This window comes from Athene cunicularia (assembly GCF_003259725.1).
Source record: "Athene cunicularia isolate RWA chromosome Z unlocalized genomic scaffold, athCun1 chrZ_part4, whole genome shotgun sequence".
Taxonomy (NCBI): domain Eukaryota; kingdom Metazoa; phylum Chordata; class Aves; order Strigiformes; family Strigidae; genus Athene; species Athene cunicularia.
Window position 1 is genome coordinate 3,186,079 of NW_020799145.1, and position 20,527 is coordinate 3,206,605.

Genomic DNA, 20,527 nt, shown 5'->3' on the forward strand with positions numbered 1-20,527 from the left:
TTACATTTATGTAAATATAGTAATACAGATGAAAACAAGTATGACTGAAAACTTTTTACATGCCAAAATCTCAAGCACGGTACATATTTCACTGGGGCTGGGGAAGAGACCAGGAGGAGGCAGGAATGAGGAGAAGAAAGTCCATCTCCTGCTAAAACATGAAGAAGATTTAACCCAGTAATAATTATGTTTCCACAAGGCCAAAATGTGAAGACACAGTAACTTTTTCCACTTCATTGTTTGTAAAGTTGAGGTCTGATTCACTAAAATCTAGTGACCTAATTAGAGCCCTAATCTATTCTTGATGGTTACATGAATTTCTGCTGACCATTCCTGGGAAAAGACTGTACAGTCTAGTCTAAACGCAGTTTCCCTACCAAACATTTTCAAATATTTTTTTGGTAATGTTTTCCATTTCTTTATCATACACAGAGGAATTTTATAAACTTCTATTTAGTAAAGGAGCCATTTTGCATTATTTTTGACATATATTATCTGTGAAGTAAAGCATAACAAGTCAATAAAAAACCCCAGAAAACAGCCTCTTCTCTTAGTTCAGATACTTCCATTTCCTGTGAACAAATTTAACAGCAGCCTGTTCAGAATTTCAAAATAACCAGACACAGAAAATACTATGTTCTTGGCCCAATGTATTCCTTTGGATAACCTCAGTATCCTACAAATTTAGTCAGAGGTTCTAAATATTTCTGACTCAAAATCATGTGCTTTTAAATCTGAATTTTCAGGTGCACTCTGAAATATGTATTTCTACAGGTGACACAGCCCTAATGCTGCAGAAAACCTCAGTTTGCTTTCAGCCCTTGACTGACCTGTTTAAAAGATATATCCAGTCTCAAAGATAGACAAAGACATTCACCTGTCTTGGGAAGTACAACTGTCTAATTGAAACTTTCAGGAACAACATTAGAAGATGGCAGAAACCAAAACCTTAAATAAGGAAGTTTTTACCTTTTTTACTAAGTCAAGAACATCAGTGTGTTACACGCATTTGCAAAATAATAAAATTTTCAATGCATTTTCTCCAAACGCTAATTAGTCATGAACTTGGCTGGTGTCCTTTGACTTAAGTAATTCTCCTTCCCCTTACCTTTGTCTGACTTCTCTCTCCCTGTAGGGAGAGTTGGTCTCCTTCCCAGGAAGGTACTGCCCTTTATCCATTTTAACATTGTCAACTTAACTGTGGGAATCCTGGGCTCCAGCCTCCCTTCTCACTCCTCCAACAGCTATGCACTTACCAATCAGACTTGCAGGGAATGATTCAAATCCAATGGCACTAGCAAAACAAAGTCCTGCATTCCAGTAAACAAGGAATCTTCCATGTTTATGTTCTCTCCAAGACAATCTATGCTTTAACATAATCAGGACAGGATCTAGAATTAACTGTCCTTGTGAAAACCCTCTTCATTTTATAATAAACATGCTTACTACGAAGACAGCTTGCAAAATGACATCTGCAAAAAAGACCAAAGTTCATTATTTGATGCAAGTATCTTCAAACCTGTCAGTTTCATACTACACGATGGCAAGAAGAGATTTTTTTTAAAAAATCAAGTTCTGCTGTGCTATGCAACAGTTAAATACATACAACTGATCTACAGAATACCTTAATTAACAGTTTCACACAAAAACCCAATTACTTCAGATCACAAGAGAAGCTGATTATCTGAAAGTCAGTGAAGAGATTTCCATTCACTCTGCAGTTTCCACTGATTTTACCTGACACAGAAGAAAACAAGGAAAAATGAGATCCAAAATGTCAGAAACTGATAGTTGTTACCTTGCATAATAATTAGGATAGAAGAGGATAGAAGGTGCTACTTTGCCATCTCGTCTCATAAAATAAATTTCATTAGACAGAGCCTTTATGTTAAACTAGCAAAATGCTTCATCACTACATCTGTTTGACATAATTATTTTCTCACCAATACTGCTGCAAGCAGATTTTTAAGTGGAATTAGGCAACTTTGCATGTCTTGATCAATCTGCTAGTTACAGAAAATTGGTAAGAGCTCACATTCAACTGAACTGTCATGCTCATATGTACAAGCTAAATTCTGAAACATGAGGTAAAAAAGCAATAAAATCTCAATAGTTTTCAGGCAGTATGTTCTACTTCAGATTTATAATTGTCTGCTGACTACATGTAAATAGCAATAAACCAAACATTTGTACTAGAATTGAATTCCTGTTACTGTGAATTTTTTCTATTAATTCCACTTTTTCTCTTATTTTTAGTCACCCTTTCAAAAAGGAAAGGATGTCAGTTCATATGTCTTAAGGAACATACCAAAGCCAGGAGACAATCTAACTTAGATATTCCTTCTGGAGTCACCCTCCATCCTTTCACTAGACACTGCGTAGAGAATTAGACTCAAGTCCTTCAAGTTCCCTTTCTGCACCTCTCAGTTTCTAATTTCCAGTCAGGCACTCAAAGAAATAGTAAATCTGACTAACTTATTATCTTGTCTTCCCCTTGCAATGTAGTAGGTGGTACGGAGATCATGAAATAGTAAGAGTTCTCTATTCTTAGAGAGGCCAGGAGAGAGGGCAACAGAACTGCCCCCATGGACTTCCAAAGGGCTGACTTTGCCTTGTTTAGGCACCTGCTTGACAGTATCCCTTGGGACATAGTCCTGAAGGGTACAGGCGTCCAGGAAGGCTGGGCACTCTTTAGGAAGAAAGTCTTAATGGCTCAGGAGCTGGCTGTCCCCAGGTGCTGTAAGAGAAGCCAGCATCAGAGAAGGACACTGTGGATGAACAGGGAGCTTTGGCTGAAACTCAAGGAGAAAGGGAGAGTTTAGGGCCTTTGGAAGAAGGGGATAGGCACTCAGAATGGTTACAAAGATGCTGTGAAAATCAGGAGATCTAAAGCCCAGCTAGAAATTAATCTGGCTTCAGCAGTCAAGGGCAAAAAGAAAGGTTTCTGTAAGTACGTCAACAGCAAAAGACAGACTAGGAAGAGTCTCCATCCACTGCTAGACGCAGGAAAAAACACGGCAGCAAGTGATGAGGAAAAGGCGGAGGTGCTTAAGGCTTTTGCCTCAGTCTTTAATAACAAGACTAGTGGTACTGAGGGAATCCAGCATCCTCAGCCAGAAGACAGAGACTGGGAGAACAAACCCCTCATTCCAGGAGGAGATAGTCAGTGACCTGCTGTATCACACAGACACACACCAGTCTATGGGCCCAGACGGGATACACCCGAGGATGCTGAAGTTGCTGGCTGGGGTGCTCGCCAAGCCATTTTTCATCATTTACCAGCAGAGCTGGCTGACTGGGGAGGTCCCGACTGATGGAAATCGGCCAATATGATATCCATATATAAGAAGGGTAGAAGGATGAGCCAGGAAATTGCAGGTCTGTCAGCTTGACTTTGGTGCCCAGGAAGCTGATGGAGCAGCTCATCCTGAGTACCATCACACAACATATGTGGGACAACCAGATGCTCAGGTCCAGTCAGCATGGGTTTGTGAAAGGCAGGTCCTGCTTGACAATCCTTATCTCCTTCTACGACAGGGTGACCTGCTTATTGGGTGAGGGAAGGCTGTGGATGTTGTCTACCTTGACTTCAGTAAGGCCTTTGACACCAATAACCACAGCATTCTCCTGGTGAAACTGGCTGCTCGTGGCTTGGAAGGGCACAGGCTTTGCTGTGTAAAAAACTGTCTGGATGGCCGGGCTCAAAGAGTTGTGGTGAACGTAGTTAAATCCAGTTGGCGGCCGGTCACGAGTGGTGTCCCCCAAGGCTCGGTTATTGATGATCTAGACGAGGGGATCGAGTGCACCCTCAGTCAGTTTGCAGATGATCCCAAGTTGGGTGGGAGCGTTGATCTGCTCGAGGGTAGGGAGGCTCTGCAGAGACCTGGACAGGCTGGAGCCATGGGCTGAGCCCAACTGGGGGAGTGTCAATAAAGCCAAATCCTGGGGGCTGTCCTTGGGCTACAACAACCCCCAGCAGCGCTACAGGCTTGGGGAGGAGTGGCTGGAGAGCTGCCAGTCAGAGAGGGACCTAGGGGTGCTGATTGACAGCCCGATTAACAGGAGCCAGCAGTGTGCCCAGGGGGCCAAGAAGGCCAATGGCATCCTGGCTTGCATCAGCAATAGCGTGGCCAGCAGGGACAGGGAAGGGATCTTACCCCTGTACTGGCACTGGGGAGGCCACACCTCGATTCCTGTGTTCAGTTTTGGGCCCCTCACTCCAAAAAGGACATTGAATGACTCGAGCGTGTCCAGAGAAGGGCAACGAAGCTCGTGTAGAGTCTGGAGCACAGATCGTATGAGGAGCGGCTGAGGGAACTGGCGGGGTTTAGTCTGGAGAAGAGGAGGCTGAGGGGAGACCTCATCGCCCTCTACAGCTCCCTGAAAGGAGGTTGCAGAGAGCTGGGGATGAGCCTCTTGAACCAAGTAACAAGTGACAGGACAAGAGGGAATGGCCTCAAGTTGCACCAGGGAAGGTTTAGACTGGATATTAGGAAGCATTTCTTTCCAGAAGGGGTTGTTGGGGGTTGGAATGGGCTGCCCAGGGCAGTGGTAGAGTCCCCATCCCTAGAGATATTTTAGAGGAGGGTGACTTAGCGCTGTGGGATCTGGTGTAGTTGGGAACTGTTAATGTTGGGTTGATGGTTGGAGTGGATGATCTTCAAGGTCTTTTCCAACCTAGACAATTCTGTGATTCTGAGAGGAACTGCTTATTAGCTGAAGGGATAGACTTTTGAGAGCATCCGTGACTGCAGTATCACATACAATTTCACCTGCCACAAAAATGCCCCTTTCCCTGTCAAAAGTAGTCCCACTTTCTTTTCCCCCCAGATGCTCATTCCTGACCTTACAATGACCCCTCAAACTGTGGCATAACACAAGTACAGGTATTTGTGCAATTGCATGAGAAATTGCCCTAGAAAACTGATCTGGGTTACACATATCTCAGAAGCAGTAAAAATATAGTTAGGTTTATCAAAGACTAACTCTGTCACCATGCATCTGAACGGAGAATTTTGCTATACTCTCTCATGGGGTGGCACAGAAAATATAAGCTGCCAGAGACACAGAGAGTAGGAATGATTTATTTGGCAGCAGTTTTGGCTTATGTCTGTTGAAAACATATGTGAAATTTAATTCTCACTCCAGAAGTGTGGCTAGAGTTCCAAGAGCGAAGCAGTCAAGGAAGAAGTAATACTGAGTTGAACTTCTGTTTAAAATTAAAGAACTGAGGTCAAATTTTTATCTCTGAACGGTTATGACAAACTGGCACTAGGGCAAATCTCATAATTATTAAAAGAAATTCACCAGTAATGAAGAAAAAGTGCAAGACTTTTAAAATGGAAAGCTATTATTCATAGCTAATTCAAAAGACAATACAGGTGTACAAAAGAGCACAGAACCAAGCTGTTTTAATCAACTAAACAGTAAGAATCCTTTATCAGGTTTACTATTTCATCTTTGTAGAAGAAACTGGTAGCAATGCCTACACTTAAAACTACCCATGGCCTTCCATTACATAACCCTGTTCTAATTTGCTTTTAAACTGCCAAACAAAACTTGTTTGGGCTGAAAATCTCTCATGCCATTTGTTGGCTTGAGCTGATGTTCTGAAAAGTGTCAGATACAACCCGTCCAACTACAAAAAATGCGGGAAAACATTAAGTTTACTTATGTTATAGAACTCTTACAGCTCAGCTTTCATTACAGCCTCCAGTACTTCCAAGTTCTAGAGAAGGAATTCCTTTTACATACTCTAGAATGGTCTCCTAGGAAACAAACGGAAGTTAGGACTAAAAAAAGTTTATACTTATAATATGTGTTAGTATTTAACATAAATTTAAAGATTGCCTTGAGGGTTTCTCCCAGTAGCACATGCTAACAACTACTAAAACTGGAATTACTGAGCAGGTTAGTCACAAAGAAGAAAGATTCCTATGGCTTCATCTAAGTCACTATCGCAAACAAAAATCAATAGTTACCATGAAGTAGTAAGAATACCACCATCTTTAGGTCAAAACAAGAAAGAAGTCCATGAACAGCATCAAAATAATACCATCATATTAAAATAAGCTTTCACACTGGGTCAAGTTTTCATCATCAAAATAGTACAACGTTTTACTTAACAGACTAGGCACTTCAGCAAATCTGAAACAAACTTTATTCTGTATAGTTCTGAAACTGTTTCTGTCATTTGTGCCAGAGCTGAAGAATTAAAATCTTAATTTCTTCCCGTTTTTAAGGTATCTAACCTAATTACACATGGTGTTAGACATCAGAAATCAAATTCTAATGACTTTCCCTGCAAAGTGAAACTTCAATACAGCAAGTCAAGTTTATGGACTATTCATCTGATTTAAGATCTTTCCATCTGTAGTTTTTAAAGGTGAGTATGAAATTTGCCTGATAATTATTTTTCAAAAATCAACACTTCACATTACTGTTTCCTTATAATCACTTCTTCAGCAATTAATCCTAGCCTGTTTCTAATACAAGTGTTTAGAGACCCAGAATCATGATCCAATTGATCTATATAATCACACAGATTGTCCTTACCTCACAACTTCTGAATGCTGAATGAGTTGTATCTTAAGTGCCTTGTACTTAAGTGTTTAAGATGGTGCGACTAGAACTAAACATAGTATTCCTGCTGAAGTCATGCAACTTATTTACATAATGACATTATCAGATTTCAGTTCAAAGAGCAATTATGACATATTTAGCATATGTCTACCCTTGAAGAAGTCTTGTAGTATGGTTTTATTAGTAGACCAAAAGCCTTACCTACCCTAAGATCACTGAAATGCTGATGTGTACTCTCATTTTGGCTTTCTCTTCTATTGTTAATATAGCCTTTCTGATAACCTCTTAAAAATCTTACCATAAAACCAATTTGCAATTTAGCAACTACAACATAATGTCAAATTAAGTATGTTTTTATTCCTTTGGGTATTATAACTATTACGCTAAGTATCTCTACCAAAATTTGTCTGTCAGAATCCTAATTTATATTGCCCCTCCCCTATCTCTCTCTCCCCTATTTAAATAATTTAAGAGTAAATTGTTTCTGCATCAGATTAAAGACATTCACAGAAACTATTAGCCTAACTTCTAAGGTATAGAAAAAGCAACATTTTTAAATACTACTATTCACAGAAACACCAAAGGTTTAATAAACAAAACTGCAATGAAAAAGAGTAGTAAAAAGAGTTGGCTGTAGAATGCCATTTAAATGAGTACTATTCATGTATTTAAAACCATACACCATCTTGACGAGGATCACTGCCTCCTACAAAATCCCAAATGTGTTGGGATTCTCTTGTCCAACCATTATACTTTTGAGGTTTTCAGCTGCACAGACTGAGTGATCCAGTTTACACCTGTAAAATTTCTATCTCAATTGGTACCAAAAGTCAGATAGCACGCTTTCCTCTACAACCTACTTGAATTAAAATGAAACAAAGCCAATTTTAATAATGTACTTGCAAACAAAAAGCGTTAGGAATCCTCATATGCAACATCAGAGTCAGCTCACAAGATCTGATCAGCACTGCATAGGCAGATATAAGAACTCTATCCTGTAATTGCTTGTTGGGCAAGAGTTTGTCCTCGGGGAAGAATGGTCACATGCTTAATAGAAATTAACTTCTCCTAAGATATTACCACTATCCACATTTGTTTTTTGGCACTGCAAAGTGTTAACACAGTTATTGAATTTATCATAAAACCACTGTGAACAGAGCACTATATACAGAAAAGATTATAGAGTCTTCAGGTATGAACCTTATAAGGCTTCATGCAGTTACTGAACAGGCATTAAATCTTCAGTTGACAGGCCTCAGCAAATAATTGGCACCGTTTTATACCCATACAAGAGAAAGCTTTTAATGTCACATACCGATTTCTTTTTAATGTCCTCCAGATCTTTGAGTTCATTCTCAATCTTTGTGATTAATTCCCTGAGTTCATCAAGATTAGTGCAAATAAGCTAAAAAACAAATGAACAAACACTTGGTAATGTGGGACTTGGAAAATGTACAATGAAGTTAAGTAAAATCTATAAGCACATGGTATTACTTAGTGCCACCATTTAATTTTTATTTTCTTATAGCATTTTTAGATGTAAAAAAAAAAAAAAGGACTTTTTGAAATGAAGAAAATCTAATAAAATACTTCACTCTTCAAACATAAACCATATCTGCGCCTGTAAGCTTTCATTGCAAAATGTAGGTATTTTCTTAAAACTTCTGTGAATGACAACTACCAAATTTTTCTCAAGTATAGTAATGAGCTGGAATAGGTTTGAGTATCAGACAACTCTCTGGTGTTTGGTGACTTTTAAGTGTACTACCTCTGGACTATGCTGTGGATATAACATAATTACACTTGTTACAACTTTTTCCTGAAAATAGTTTTAAACATTTACACAGAGTATTCCTGAAAGATAACCCAGCCATGTATCAAATCTACCTACATCTATGTTTTGAAAAAGTATTATATTCTTCCTATTCCTGTCTTTAGAAAACAGCTTTTTACATTTTTTCTTTCAGAATATGGATGCTAGTTTCTTGAAAAAAATTGTCAAACATAAATAATCTGTATGTTTAACCTTACCACCATTCAGGGCAATTAAAGACTTAATGAACTGGAAAAATGTTAGGTTCTTTCAGGTTATCATAACGTTAAGACTGCCTTCTTTCTAAACAACCTTAGATGGAAATGTTTTCATTACTACTGAAAACGTGTTGAAATAATTTAAGAAAATCAAATCCAAACAGAAAAAAAACACACCACAAAAATGCTTTTATCTTACAACTGCAAATTTTTATTTTTTTCCCAAATTAGCAATTCATAACTGTATTTTTACTTCACTTACACATGAAGTTCTAGACTTACAACAAAATCATGTAAAACCCCATTTGTTTCACTATTAAAATATAGAATTGATACTTTCAGCAAAATACATAAATTTCAGAAACCTCTAACACATACATGCCATTATTTGCATAACACTTTTGTACATCTGAGATCACTGGATAATCAGAGTGACTAAAACTGAAGTTTACAGGGTTCACATTTATCAAATTTAAAATAGCAAATGAATAAATAAATTAGCACTGTCTTACTGTAGACAATGTATGTAACATTAACTTGAAAACGGTTTCTCTCTTAACCCAGAAAATAGTATTACTACTATTATACTGCCTTTTCTTTTCCCATCTGGCCTGAAAAGAAATCTATGATACTGTATTATACAAAAAGATGTGAGTTTGTCACATCAACCCTTGACAACAGTCCATAAAAGCGTAGATAAAGATTTTCCCTACACAATTATAATCCACTCCCTTGATTATATACCTGACAATTCAGTTTTAAAATTTTATCACTGCTTTTTATTTTCTCCTATGAGACATGTTTAATTCAGTGTACCATGGATCAAAGATAAAGCAGAACTATGAAGCAAAAAAAGATAATGTCTGCATTTGCTAGAAGTGGGAGAATTTCTCTCTAGGGACTCACTTCTAAAAAGGCAAGAGTTTGCAAGGAGGATGATTTCACTATTGTTAGCTGAATGCTGTCCTGGAAATATCAACTCTATCTTTCATTCTAAAAAGCTCATACATGTCATCAGACAATTCATGCCCACAAACTTTTCACAGGTCCTAGTCCTGTTCCACATTTTCAGAACAGTCACTTGAGACACAAGATCTGATTTGATGAACTGTTAGTGTGTACCAATCCACACTGTGTCAATGGAAAAAAAAATGCAAATATATAAAGTTTAGTTATCTTGGGGTTGGAGGCGACAGGGAAGAGTTATCAAATCTCTAAGTCCCAATTTTCATCAGAAGAGGTGTACTTTTGAGGCTAATATCTGTGTGTCAGTTATTGACTGGCAAACAAGGAAGGTAACAGCTGCTCAGCTTAAAGGATTTACTATTGAAATGAGTTTAGTATGTGAAATACTCCAATACTATATTGAAAACCACTACAAAAAGGTTCAAGAAGCAATTTAGATTTCCTCATTTCACCACAGAATTTAAGATGAGGTACTAAAAATGAATACTAAACCTATTTCTGAAACTTGTCTCACCCGGTTAACATGTCTCATTTTACAGAATGAACCCAGCATTTCAAAGGAAAGATGAAAAGATGAAAAGTGTAGTGCATTTTGTATGATCATTTTGATATGCAATCTAGCTGCTATTTCTCATAATGTATGTTTCAGTGTTCTTTGTTCATGGTTGTTAACTGGCTGAACTTAGCAATTCAGTTTTCTGTAAACAGTACTGCCATTCTAGACTGCTTTGTATGTTTTAACAGATAAGTTAATGTGAAGGCAAAAAGAAAGGTATTCATGTTACATCTAATCATTCTGTCACATTCACTGGTAGTTTCACATACTGCTCTTGAAGAACACGCTTTCTAGTCATCTGTCATAAGATAAAGAATCTGAAGAGGAAAAAAAGTCTCCTTTATGACTTTACGAAGTGGAATATTAGTCCCTACTCTACAGAATACTACACAGTGGCTTAAAGTTTCAGGTTGTAAATATATCCATTAATGTCCAAGTCACGTAATTATGTACATGCTAACTACCACACGGACAGTTTCACATCAGGTACAGTACTTCCTATATATCATCTTAGTTTTCATAGGCGATAAGCATCCTGTTTTTCAACTGAATACAATGGAGGTTTCAGGTACTCAGTACTCCAGTAAATTTTCAAGTTTGGTGTTCAACTTTCCTGTTAGGATACAATCTCAGCTCTCAGTAATCTCTCAAAGACCCTCACTGACTGCTAGAACTTCAAGAAAGACAGGAAATCTCCCCTGAGTTCTGTAAAGAAAGACAGGGGGACCAAGATCTATTCCAGCTTGGGACTCTCCTGTGATCCTTTTCTCAGAATTTATAAATGAACTGTTTATCGTTCCAAAAAGACAACCTAATCTGTGGATCTATTCATAAATACAAACCTAGTGTACTCCTCGATCATGATGCCTCCCTCGTGGCCCCGCCTAACTTCATTCAATCTTTTAACATAGTATTTACTAACTTCAGTAGGGTCTTGTGCTTAAACTTCAAGTTATCCGTGTAATGATTATAAGTTATACTTTTATTTCCTATGAACCTACTCTTTTACTGATACCATCTCCATGTGGAAAGTGTCCTGATAGCCCCCTTTCAAGATCTGTATTTAATATAGACCATAGCTGATTAAATTGAAACTGTTAAGACACAGTTAAATAGAAAAGCTGAAGTTAGCCCAGTTCCTTAAAATGTGTGCGTTCCTTTTTAGCTTAGTTATAGTACATGTAGGTCTATATAGCTACATGCGTGTATGTGAGGAGAAAGGAGGAAAGACTGAGACAGAGTACTTGTTACCAAACCTAAATGTACTTTGTAACTGAAAAACCACATTAGCGTTCCTTCTGTACAGCAATATACTTACTGCCATTTCTTTAAAACGTTAATGAGCAACAGAATAATAACCTTGGAACACAGAAATTCCTTTAAAAGGAAATACGTAACTGCCAACTAACTCACGATCTATGAAGCTGTAAACTCACTCCTCAAATATTAAAAATAGGACATGTTTTTTATGTGTTTTTGTTTGGTAAAGAGAATTAAATCGCATCTGCTTTTGAGTTTGTTTTGGTTTGTTGCTTGTGGATTTGTTTTTTGTTTTGTTTTGGGTTTTTTTTTGTTTTGTTGGGGGTTTTTTGAAGCAGCCTTAAGCTAAGAAATCAATATAAGGTCTGAAATTACATATAAGGAAGGAGTGACATACACCGACCTACGCTTTTACTGCTTTGTCCATGACATTCAATCTATGATATAGAGCAGATAATCTGTGCAGTATGTTTCCTCAAAAGGTTGTTGAAAAATGGCATAAATGTTAGGATTAAATAGTACAATTATCTCCTGAATTTTTTTGTTAATAATTGATTTTAATGTATAATTTGGGTCACTGCACATACTGAAAGAGTTATTACTAATTTTCTCAGTTCTAATGCTGTTATGATTTTCAGGTAAAGGATCTATACTTAAGTACAGGATCTAGTCTTATGAAATAAAGTGCCTTATGCCTTTTTTTTTTTTTTTTTAATTTGTAGGCTGCAGGCACATTAAAACATCTTAATCTTAATTTATTTACTTTCTTTCCAAAAGAACTGATGTTTAAACATGAATAACAATATCCCTATTTATATCCTCCCTGGCATACATCACAGGACATATATACACTCAAGCTACCTTACCAAATATTTTAAAAATATATTCTCACCTTCAAACAGTTAAATAATTTCATTAAGCTTGGCCATTCATGTACGTGGAGCAGAGTACCTTAAAGCATATTTTACTAGGGTCTAAAAGTTTTAGCAGCGTTCTAGATATCAATGTTTTAATATTTGCAAATACTTCTACCAATCATACCAGTCCTGCCTGTCCTCTTAAAAAAGGCAGGTTAAATTCTTAAAAAGTCTGCTAATAAGATTAAACTGCCAGTACTAATTGATCTTAGCTCCACCTAAAACAGAGATAAAGCCTAGGTTTGATTAAAGAGTCAGAATTGTTTTGTTACATTTTAATTAAGATTCTACATAAGTAATTGTAATAATGTTAATTTTACAATTAGATAGATATGTTAATGTACAGTTTACCTTGGTTAGATAAAAAGTTGGGCTAAATTTTAGATAATGCTTTAGACGGACTACTTAAAATGTAGTAGTTTAATACTGTAAAAAATTAATTTCTAATCCAACTCTGCATCCACGGCATGCAGGTCATGTGCTGGGAAAACATAAAATTTTTAGACACACTACCTATTTTTTTGGAGCAGCTAGGAAATATTTTAGCCACTGCTATTAGAATACAGACAGAAGTCAGTATACACTTAAATATGTCTTTTCTCAATATCGACTGTTTCTAACGCATTTTTATCACCAGAAATTCTACTTGCTCCACCTGAAATACATCATCATCATGGAATAAACTGATTCAGTGTGAGGGTTTTAGAGAGCAGTCATGATTTAATGTGGGTCTATTGCTCAGAACAGCACAGATCATTTTCTAAAAAAAATAATTTATGGGCAGAGGAAAACAATCCAAGCAAGCATGCATACATGAATTGTTATTTAGAACTGAAGTACTATAACACTTCTATTACAGTACCGTTAAAAAACATTATCATAATTAGCATTCTTTTCTTAGTACTCTCTATTCTAAAAGTCATGTGCAGATAAGTACAAACTTTTTGCAAGTCCTTCAGTAAATCAAGCTATATTTTAATTCAAGGACCACAGTGTCATACCTCATTCAAAATCCAAGTAATTTTATCCCAGACAACTATATCTATTTTAAAATTCCATTAACAACTACATATTTTTACAGGTTTTGTCCTGAAATAGGTTTATATGGGATATTAAACAGTACTGTGAAACACTGTGTATGCTGCACATAAACGCCAAAAAAACCTCTATCAAGAAAAGGTGAAATGTACTTTTAAAAGCATCAAATTAAACCTTCTGAACTAGAAGGAAATTCACTTTTGATTAGGATTTCCAAGGTCTATCAGAAACTAAAGGATTTATTTTACAGACATTCAGATTTCAAGTGCTTAAAACAAAAAATAAAATAATTTACCTGAAATTCTGGTATGGTAGACTTTGTGACACCTTTCCTCTTCCTTGTGATTGCTTTTTTAGATACCGATTTTTTTCCTTGTAAGATTAAAAGAGAAAAGCTTCATAATGCTGTTTGTTGCACTTCATTAGTAAAACCAAATTACATACAGACTTGAAAGTTAAACTGTAACTAACAGATGGCTGACAGTCACATAAACATGATGAATCAGAACTACATTCAGCAAAAGCAAACATTAAACAGGTATCTTGTGGTGTATGGCAGTCTTGGGGGGTGGGCAGAGGGGACTGGGGGGAAGAAGAAGGGAAAGAAAAAGAACAAACCCACTATAATATACCACCTAAAGATTTAAGTCATAAAAGAAACATTCACACCACTGTTCTGAAAGGAGTGAAATCCAGAACGTATGCCACAAACTTAAGAAATACAGCATCTTACCTGCATGGCTTGTTCTCTGATACTGTAAAGTGAACCACACATTAGGGTCTGGGACCTTATCTGTATCTTATATTAAAAAAAGGCCCTCAAAGCACAAGCAATATCTGGAAATCCCCAAATAAACATGCTGAAGTTACCAATGAAATCACACTAATTTACTTCTTATGGCTGTGGCAAAATCTAACATTTCTGAAGAAAGCAAACACCTTCCTCTAACACCCTTCACACTTAACTGTGCTATGTAAGAATACGAATGTAACTGAAAACCTCCTTGAAGGTAAGGCAAGTGCTCTACTGCCTATAGTATCAGGGTTCACAAATCACATACATTTCTCAGATCGGGTAGTTATGGCACCAAGCAATATATGCAAGATAATGGAGTTTTTTATATGGTTATTTCTACATCCACATGGTAAATTGAAACAAGCTCACTTTGACCTGCTCATTCAGACCAAAACCATGACTCTAAGATTACCGCTGTGCTCACATTCAGCAGTCCTAGACAATAATTGAAAACCTTTAAATTTTTTTTTAATTTAAAAAAATCATACAAAGTATGTGCAATTTGTTGTCAAGCCGAATCATTACAGGCACTTAGTAATAACACAAATACAGGCAGATCTGATATTAATGAAAATACTGGCAGAAATTGAATGTATGTATTTTTCCTAATATATTCTTGCTTGTGTGTGCAAATGCCTATGTAGATATACATACACTTAGATTCCTAAGCTTCTATATTTTCAGTTTATTACACTATCTTATTTTCAGTTTGTTACACTGTGAGTTTCCTGAACGTCTTCCCTGAATGTGAAATAAAATACACTTAAGGGACCAGGCACAGGGATCAAAGGATCAAGATTTGAAAATCCACATAAAATCAAGTGATATAAAAATAAATAAATCAACTTAGATTTGAAACTCCACATACTGAACACATAACAAAATTCAAAAAACCCTCAACTACAAAAAAAAAACCCCACTCACAGATTTCACATTAGAGAACAAATGACAAAAGGGAAGCATGTTTATTAGAACAATGACCCAAACACTTTGACAATGGGGAAACAAGTCAGCATTTTTGTTATATAGTTTATGAATCCAGCTGCATTGAAAACATAATTGCTACTGCTGAGAACAGTGTCGTCCATTTAATGAACTAAAGCAGACATCTAATTTCTTGACAAACTGCCTCAAAAAGAAGTCTTGTCATAGCTTGGTTCCTTGTTACAGCCCTGTAAAATAATGTTATCTGGCAAGAACATGAAGGGATAAAAACATGGGGCAGCTAAATTGTCTTGCTTCTACACAAAGAAATTTTTGAACATGAGTAAAACTAGAATTTTCATTTTATTTATTTCAGCATACTTTTCAGCAAATATTTACTTGAATATTTTCAGCCTCAGACGCTGCAGCATACTTCAAAAAGCAACAACAGAAATATTCTCTCTTTTCCCCATTACTTCCTTCTGCAAAGGGGGAAAAAATGTTAGGAAGAATTATAATTAATTATCCCCAAAAGAGAGTACGTATTTCTTCCTTCAACAGCATCTGAAAAATGTGCGGTAGGGAAGATACGGGGTAACACAGAACAAGAATTAGAAAAACTGGCTAGAAGCACAAGGAAAATGAGAAGAGACAAGAAGTTCAAAGAAACTAACAATCTTGAAATAGCTGAATATTCTTCTCCTTCGACAGCTGCAACAATATAAAAACTTTTGTTAAGCCTGCCATCTTGAGGCACTAACAATGAGCATCACTACATTATTTTTTGCTGAGAGAAATACTTACTTGGACAAGTACTTTATAAATGTTTTATAAATATTGATTTATTCTCAATCCTGTTTCCACTATAGGACAATAGTTGTAAAAAAGATTAAGGTTTAACCTCATTTTGTCATAAAGTTCTATTTCAAATATAGTCACCACTTCTTTGGAAAGAGTGAGCTTTATTCCCCCTGACAGAATTATAAAATAACATTATTACATAAAAAACCTGGTTTGTATTCGAATATATACACATCAAAACTATATAAAAAAAATTCTACTTTGATGCAAATAGAACTGTTCTCAAGCTAGGAAATGTCAGCCTATATTATTCCTGTGCAATGTTACATTCACCCACCAACATGACTTTACTGTGCCACAATTACTAATTATGCCTCCACACTGACTATTCCAATAGGCTTCATATCTCAGCTGGGTTTCAGTTCAGAGGGGAAGACACTATGAAACATCTTACCTTGGACATAACTAGAGGGCAACTGAGCACCATACAGACAGTCAGGCTCTCCTTCCCTCACAGCACTGAGAAGGGAAAAATAAGCAAAGATGGAGCTCACTTCCCCCTTTTCCCCCCAGTGCTAAGAAGGAGGGAAGCAGAAGATCAAGGAACTTGAGATAAGGACAAGGAGGTATGATCTAATCCTTTAAGGTGCAGGCAAAAGACAAACTCATTTGGGGAAGAAAAAACATAAAATTTAATCCAGACACCAACAACAATAACATATAACAGACAGTAGAACGATGAGCAGCATTCCCACATCTTGAAAACACCTTCTCCCACCCCTCCCTTCTTCCCAGGCTCAGCTTTTCTCCCTGTATCTCTGTGTCCTACCCCCCAGCAGTACAGGGGACGGGGAATGGGGGCTGCAGTCAGTTCTGCCTCTTCTTCCACCTCAGGGGTGGAACTTATGTCATTCCAGCACGGTCCCCCTCTCACAGGAGTCATTCCTCCACAAACCATCTCGGAGATGCATCACTCCCATGGGCATGTGGGTCACCCCTGCCTGTTGCAATTCTCCCAGTGCTGACTACAACACTGGGAGCTTCTTCCCATGGGGTCCTGGTCTCCTTCGGGTGCAGTCACCTGTCCCGTTGTGGGGCCCCCCACAGGTCACAAATCGGCATCTGCTCCACCCATGGGTGGCAGCGGGGGTGGCCATGCCATCTCACCGGGGATACAGGGGAGTCTCTGTTTTGGTGCACCTCCCCCACTTCCTCCTCCTTCCTTACACTGACCTCAGTGTTCACACAGATGCTTTCCTCGCAACTTCTTCTCACAACTCCCCCAACTCCTTCCAGGTTGCCCTTCTTAAATATCTTATCACAGCAGCACAGCTGATTGGCCTGGCCTTGGTGCAAAGATGGGTTCAACTTTGAGCTGGGGGAGTTTCAAGAAGCTTCTCACAGCGGGACACTGCTGTAGCCCCCTGCCCTGCTACCAAAAAAACCCCACCACTCACTCAAACTAGAACGAACTATCATCCCTTTCCCCTCTCATACTGCAGGACTGTATCAGCTCTTTTTATACCACCTCCAATACTGACAGAGAACTAGGCCATTACTGAGATTATGGAGGGGACAACTACAGACACCTAAGGCAAGAACCCTTCCAAACTCAGTGGACAAGTCAGGATGTGCGGCAAATAAGAGTCCTTTTCATTCTCTACCAGCAAATAGAGAAAATACACAATCATTTTATTCTTCAAGCAAACTACAAAAAATCTTATCCTAAATTAAACTATAATTCAGTTATCTGGGGATATAAACCAAAACTCTTTCTTGATTTGAGGTAATATTTCTCTCTAGTAACATGCTACCAACCTACACCTAGAGCTGGTAACATCAGAGACCAAAAGCTCAATTTGCACATTTCCTGACTTTACCTGCTGATACAAACCACTTGGATATTAAACTGAAACAAGAACACTGTCAAAATGCATGCAATCTGCAGTAAAGGACTGTGCAGTTTGTAATGTTTTAGCTCTCACACCATTGTTTTTTCTGAATCAAAACAAACTCCATCTTGCAGCAAGAATGCAGTAAAATACAGGTTCTCTGCAATCATCTTATTTGAGCAAGTCCTTACTCATCTGCCAGAAAAGCTGAAAACTATTAAGCAGACAAAAGTAACATTAACTTGGATACTGCCCTGTCCACACAGACAGTGTTTGCTGCTTGAAGAAAGATGAGGACAGAAACCTGTATAGTGAGGATTAGTATAAGCCAGTAACTGAGGTTAGTGAAAACACTGAAGTGAATGTGAAGCAATGCTGTTCTGAGAAAAGCTGATTTCAAAGTAAGAGAACATCACATTGGAAGCTACTGAAATATCTGTACTGCTCGATATAGTGTATTTCAGATTTCATGTATGACTCAGTCTCAGAGTAAAGACAATGTATGTAACAAACCAAACCTAAACCAAAATAAATAAAATTCAAAGGTAAACAATTTTTACATTACTGCTTTTTAATGCTAAATTAATGTTGATCACAATAGGTGGAGCCAAACTAATACTGTTTTAAGTTATTACCCATTCTCAATTCCAAGAAATTTGATTATTTTATACATTCAACTGATAAGAGCTGTTTCTTATCCATTTTGCTTCTATGTATTTGTAATTGTCACATCAAGTAATTTGTTAAACAAACTCACTGCTGAAAGTAAAAAACATCCAGATCTACAGATCTTTCACATTTATTCCTTTTAAACAACACCACTGTTGGAACACTTCTGTTCTAAGATTCACTGGAAACCAACATTTCACTAGCCAAGAGACACTTAGCCAGCTCTGAGAAAATTCTTAGATATTTAAGTTCAGAAGGTCCAGAAGATCTCTAGCTGCCACAGGTTTTCCTTTCAAGCCTAAACAAATTCCACACATGTTATCACAGGAGTGCAGGCAATTTAACAGGGTAACATAAAAACTTGGGCCTGGACACTACTTATGAGCATGCAAAAAACCCACTAGAGAGATTACATACAGCTAAAACAGAAGCCATTTCAAGTTGATCTTGCCATTTAAGGGTGAAGAGGGGGGAATAAATAAATGATGTTTCAGATCTCTTCTAGTCCCGTTTTAGAGGCATAGAAATGTAGACATATAAACCACTAAGCCACAGAAATGTTCTTGACATTTGTGAATTACCTCAGCAAGGACAGTACAGCCCATTTCTAAGTTACTGTAACAAATAATTTTGACTTAAACAGCAACATTTTTGTATGTCTAGTAAAACTTTTTGTTATGAACTATGATATGAGTGTTCTTCTAGAAGAACAAAAGTAGTGTCAATCTGTGCTGCAAATTATAAAGTGACAACATAGAGCAATTTTAAATAAAAATGTATTTTAATAATAATTTTAATAAAAATGCAATTTTTACCTCATATGCAGCAGAGCCTCATTCCCCTAGATGGGGAAACAGATGTTTTCGACATTACTGTCAGTAGTACTTGTCATGGTAAAATAAAGTTAAGTTAGCCCCCTCCAACTACAAGAAATTCCTGTTTTCTCATTACATTCTATTAGTATCTCCACTGTTCTCAAATTGAAAAAAATGGCCCTTTTATTTTCCTGTTCATAAATTTAAGTAACATTTAATGTTTTTCAAAGATTTGGCAACTACTGAGAATGTTCTGTTTATTCTTTATACTCCTATTTACCTTGCTCCCAGCAGCTCCTGTTTTAGAAAATATAATGTCCAATAACCTGGAAGATGAAGCATTACCATAGACTTTTGAAGTTTGCACACTGACAGAGTGTATGCTTTTATATAGTCAAAACAGCAAAGCAGGTCTGAACAAGTGCATAAATAATGTTGATTTACAGAACAATGGAAATAAACCCAATAAAAACTCAGTGGCATATATTTCTGAGGATACTGACACTGCAGCTGAATGCATTGGGTACATTGTTACAACTTCACAGAACACCTCATCTAACGTTTTCAACAGGGTTAACAGGCTGTTCCACATCCAGACACTAGACAACACTACAGAGAAGCGTTTAAAACCCTGAAGACAAAAGTCAATTTTAAACTGCCAAGGACAGTATCCCAGACACTACAAAACTGCTGCCAGACTACTAAATTCATTTCTTCACATTCAAGCAATGGTTGATTTTATACAGAAAATGTAATGTTACTCTAAAGGAATAAAATACATTGTGAAATAGACTTGAATACGGTGGACTGCTTTTATATATATATATACACACAAACTTTTATATAAGTATAGGGTATAGAAATTTACATCAAGGTTCTTCTAAAGGTGTATGCTATATTGGCATTTTCTACACCAACTGGAATAAAAGAGATTTAACTTATACTTTGTCAACCTCTGCTTCAGGCTCACAATAATTATTTCAAGAAGGTTCGGGTGCCTTCTATTTTCTCAAGCCTGTGGATGTTCTGAATTTCATCCAATCCTTGTTTCAAGCACGCAATCACAGAATTCTCATGCTTATGTATTGTGCCTTGTACTGCAACCTTTGTTGGTATCTACTTCAGCATAGTTTAGTCCAGATCCAACAAGCCTACCACCATGTTGCAGTCTAATTTAATGATTTATAGCCTAATTTAACTGCTATAATAACATTTAAAATCAAAGCGTAGCATGCAAGGTGTTTACAATCTCCAATTCTATCTTTCCACCATATTCAGTA

General features: G+C 37.1%; 1 protein-coding gene across 3 annotated transcripts in view; it reads right to left on the bottom strand.

Annotated features, from left to right (window-relative positions):
- Positions 1-20,527, bottom strand: part of KIAA2026 (KIAA2026 ortholog) — a 59,864-nt gene that overhangs the window by 23,688 nt on the left and 15,649 nt on the right. For 2 of the 3 annotated variants that reach the window (XM_026866807.1, XM_026866809.1), the window contains 2 exons: positions 13,646-13,722; positions 7,898-7,987 (listed from right to left, as the gene is read on the bottom strand). In XM_026866807.1, the coding sequence (XP_026722608.1) occupies positions 7,898-7,987; positions 13,646-13,722 (167 nt within the window). The remainder of the gene's footprint in view (positions 1-7,897; positions 7,988-13,645; positions 13,723-20,527) is intronic. The other variant, XM_026866808.1, reaches the window with a different exon arrangement.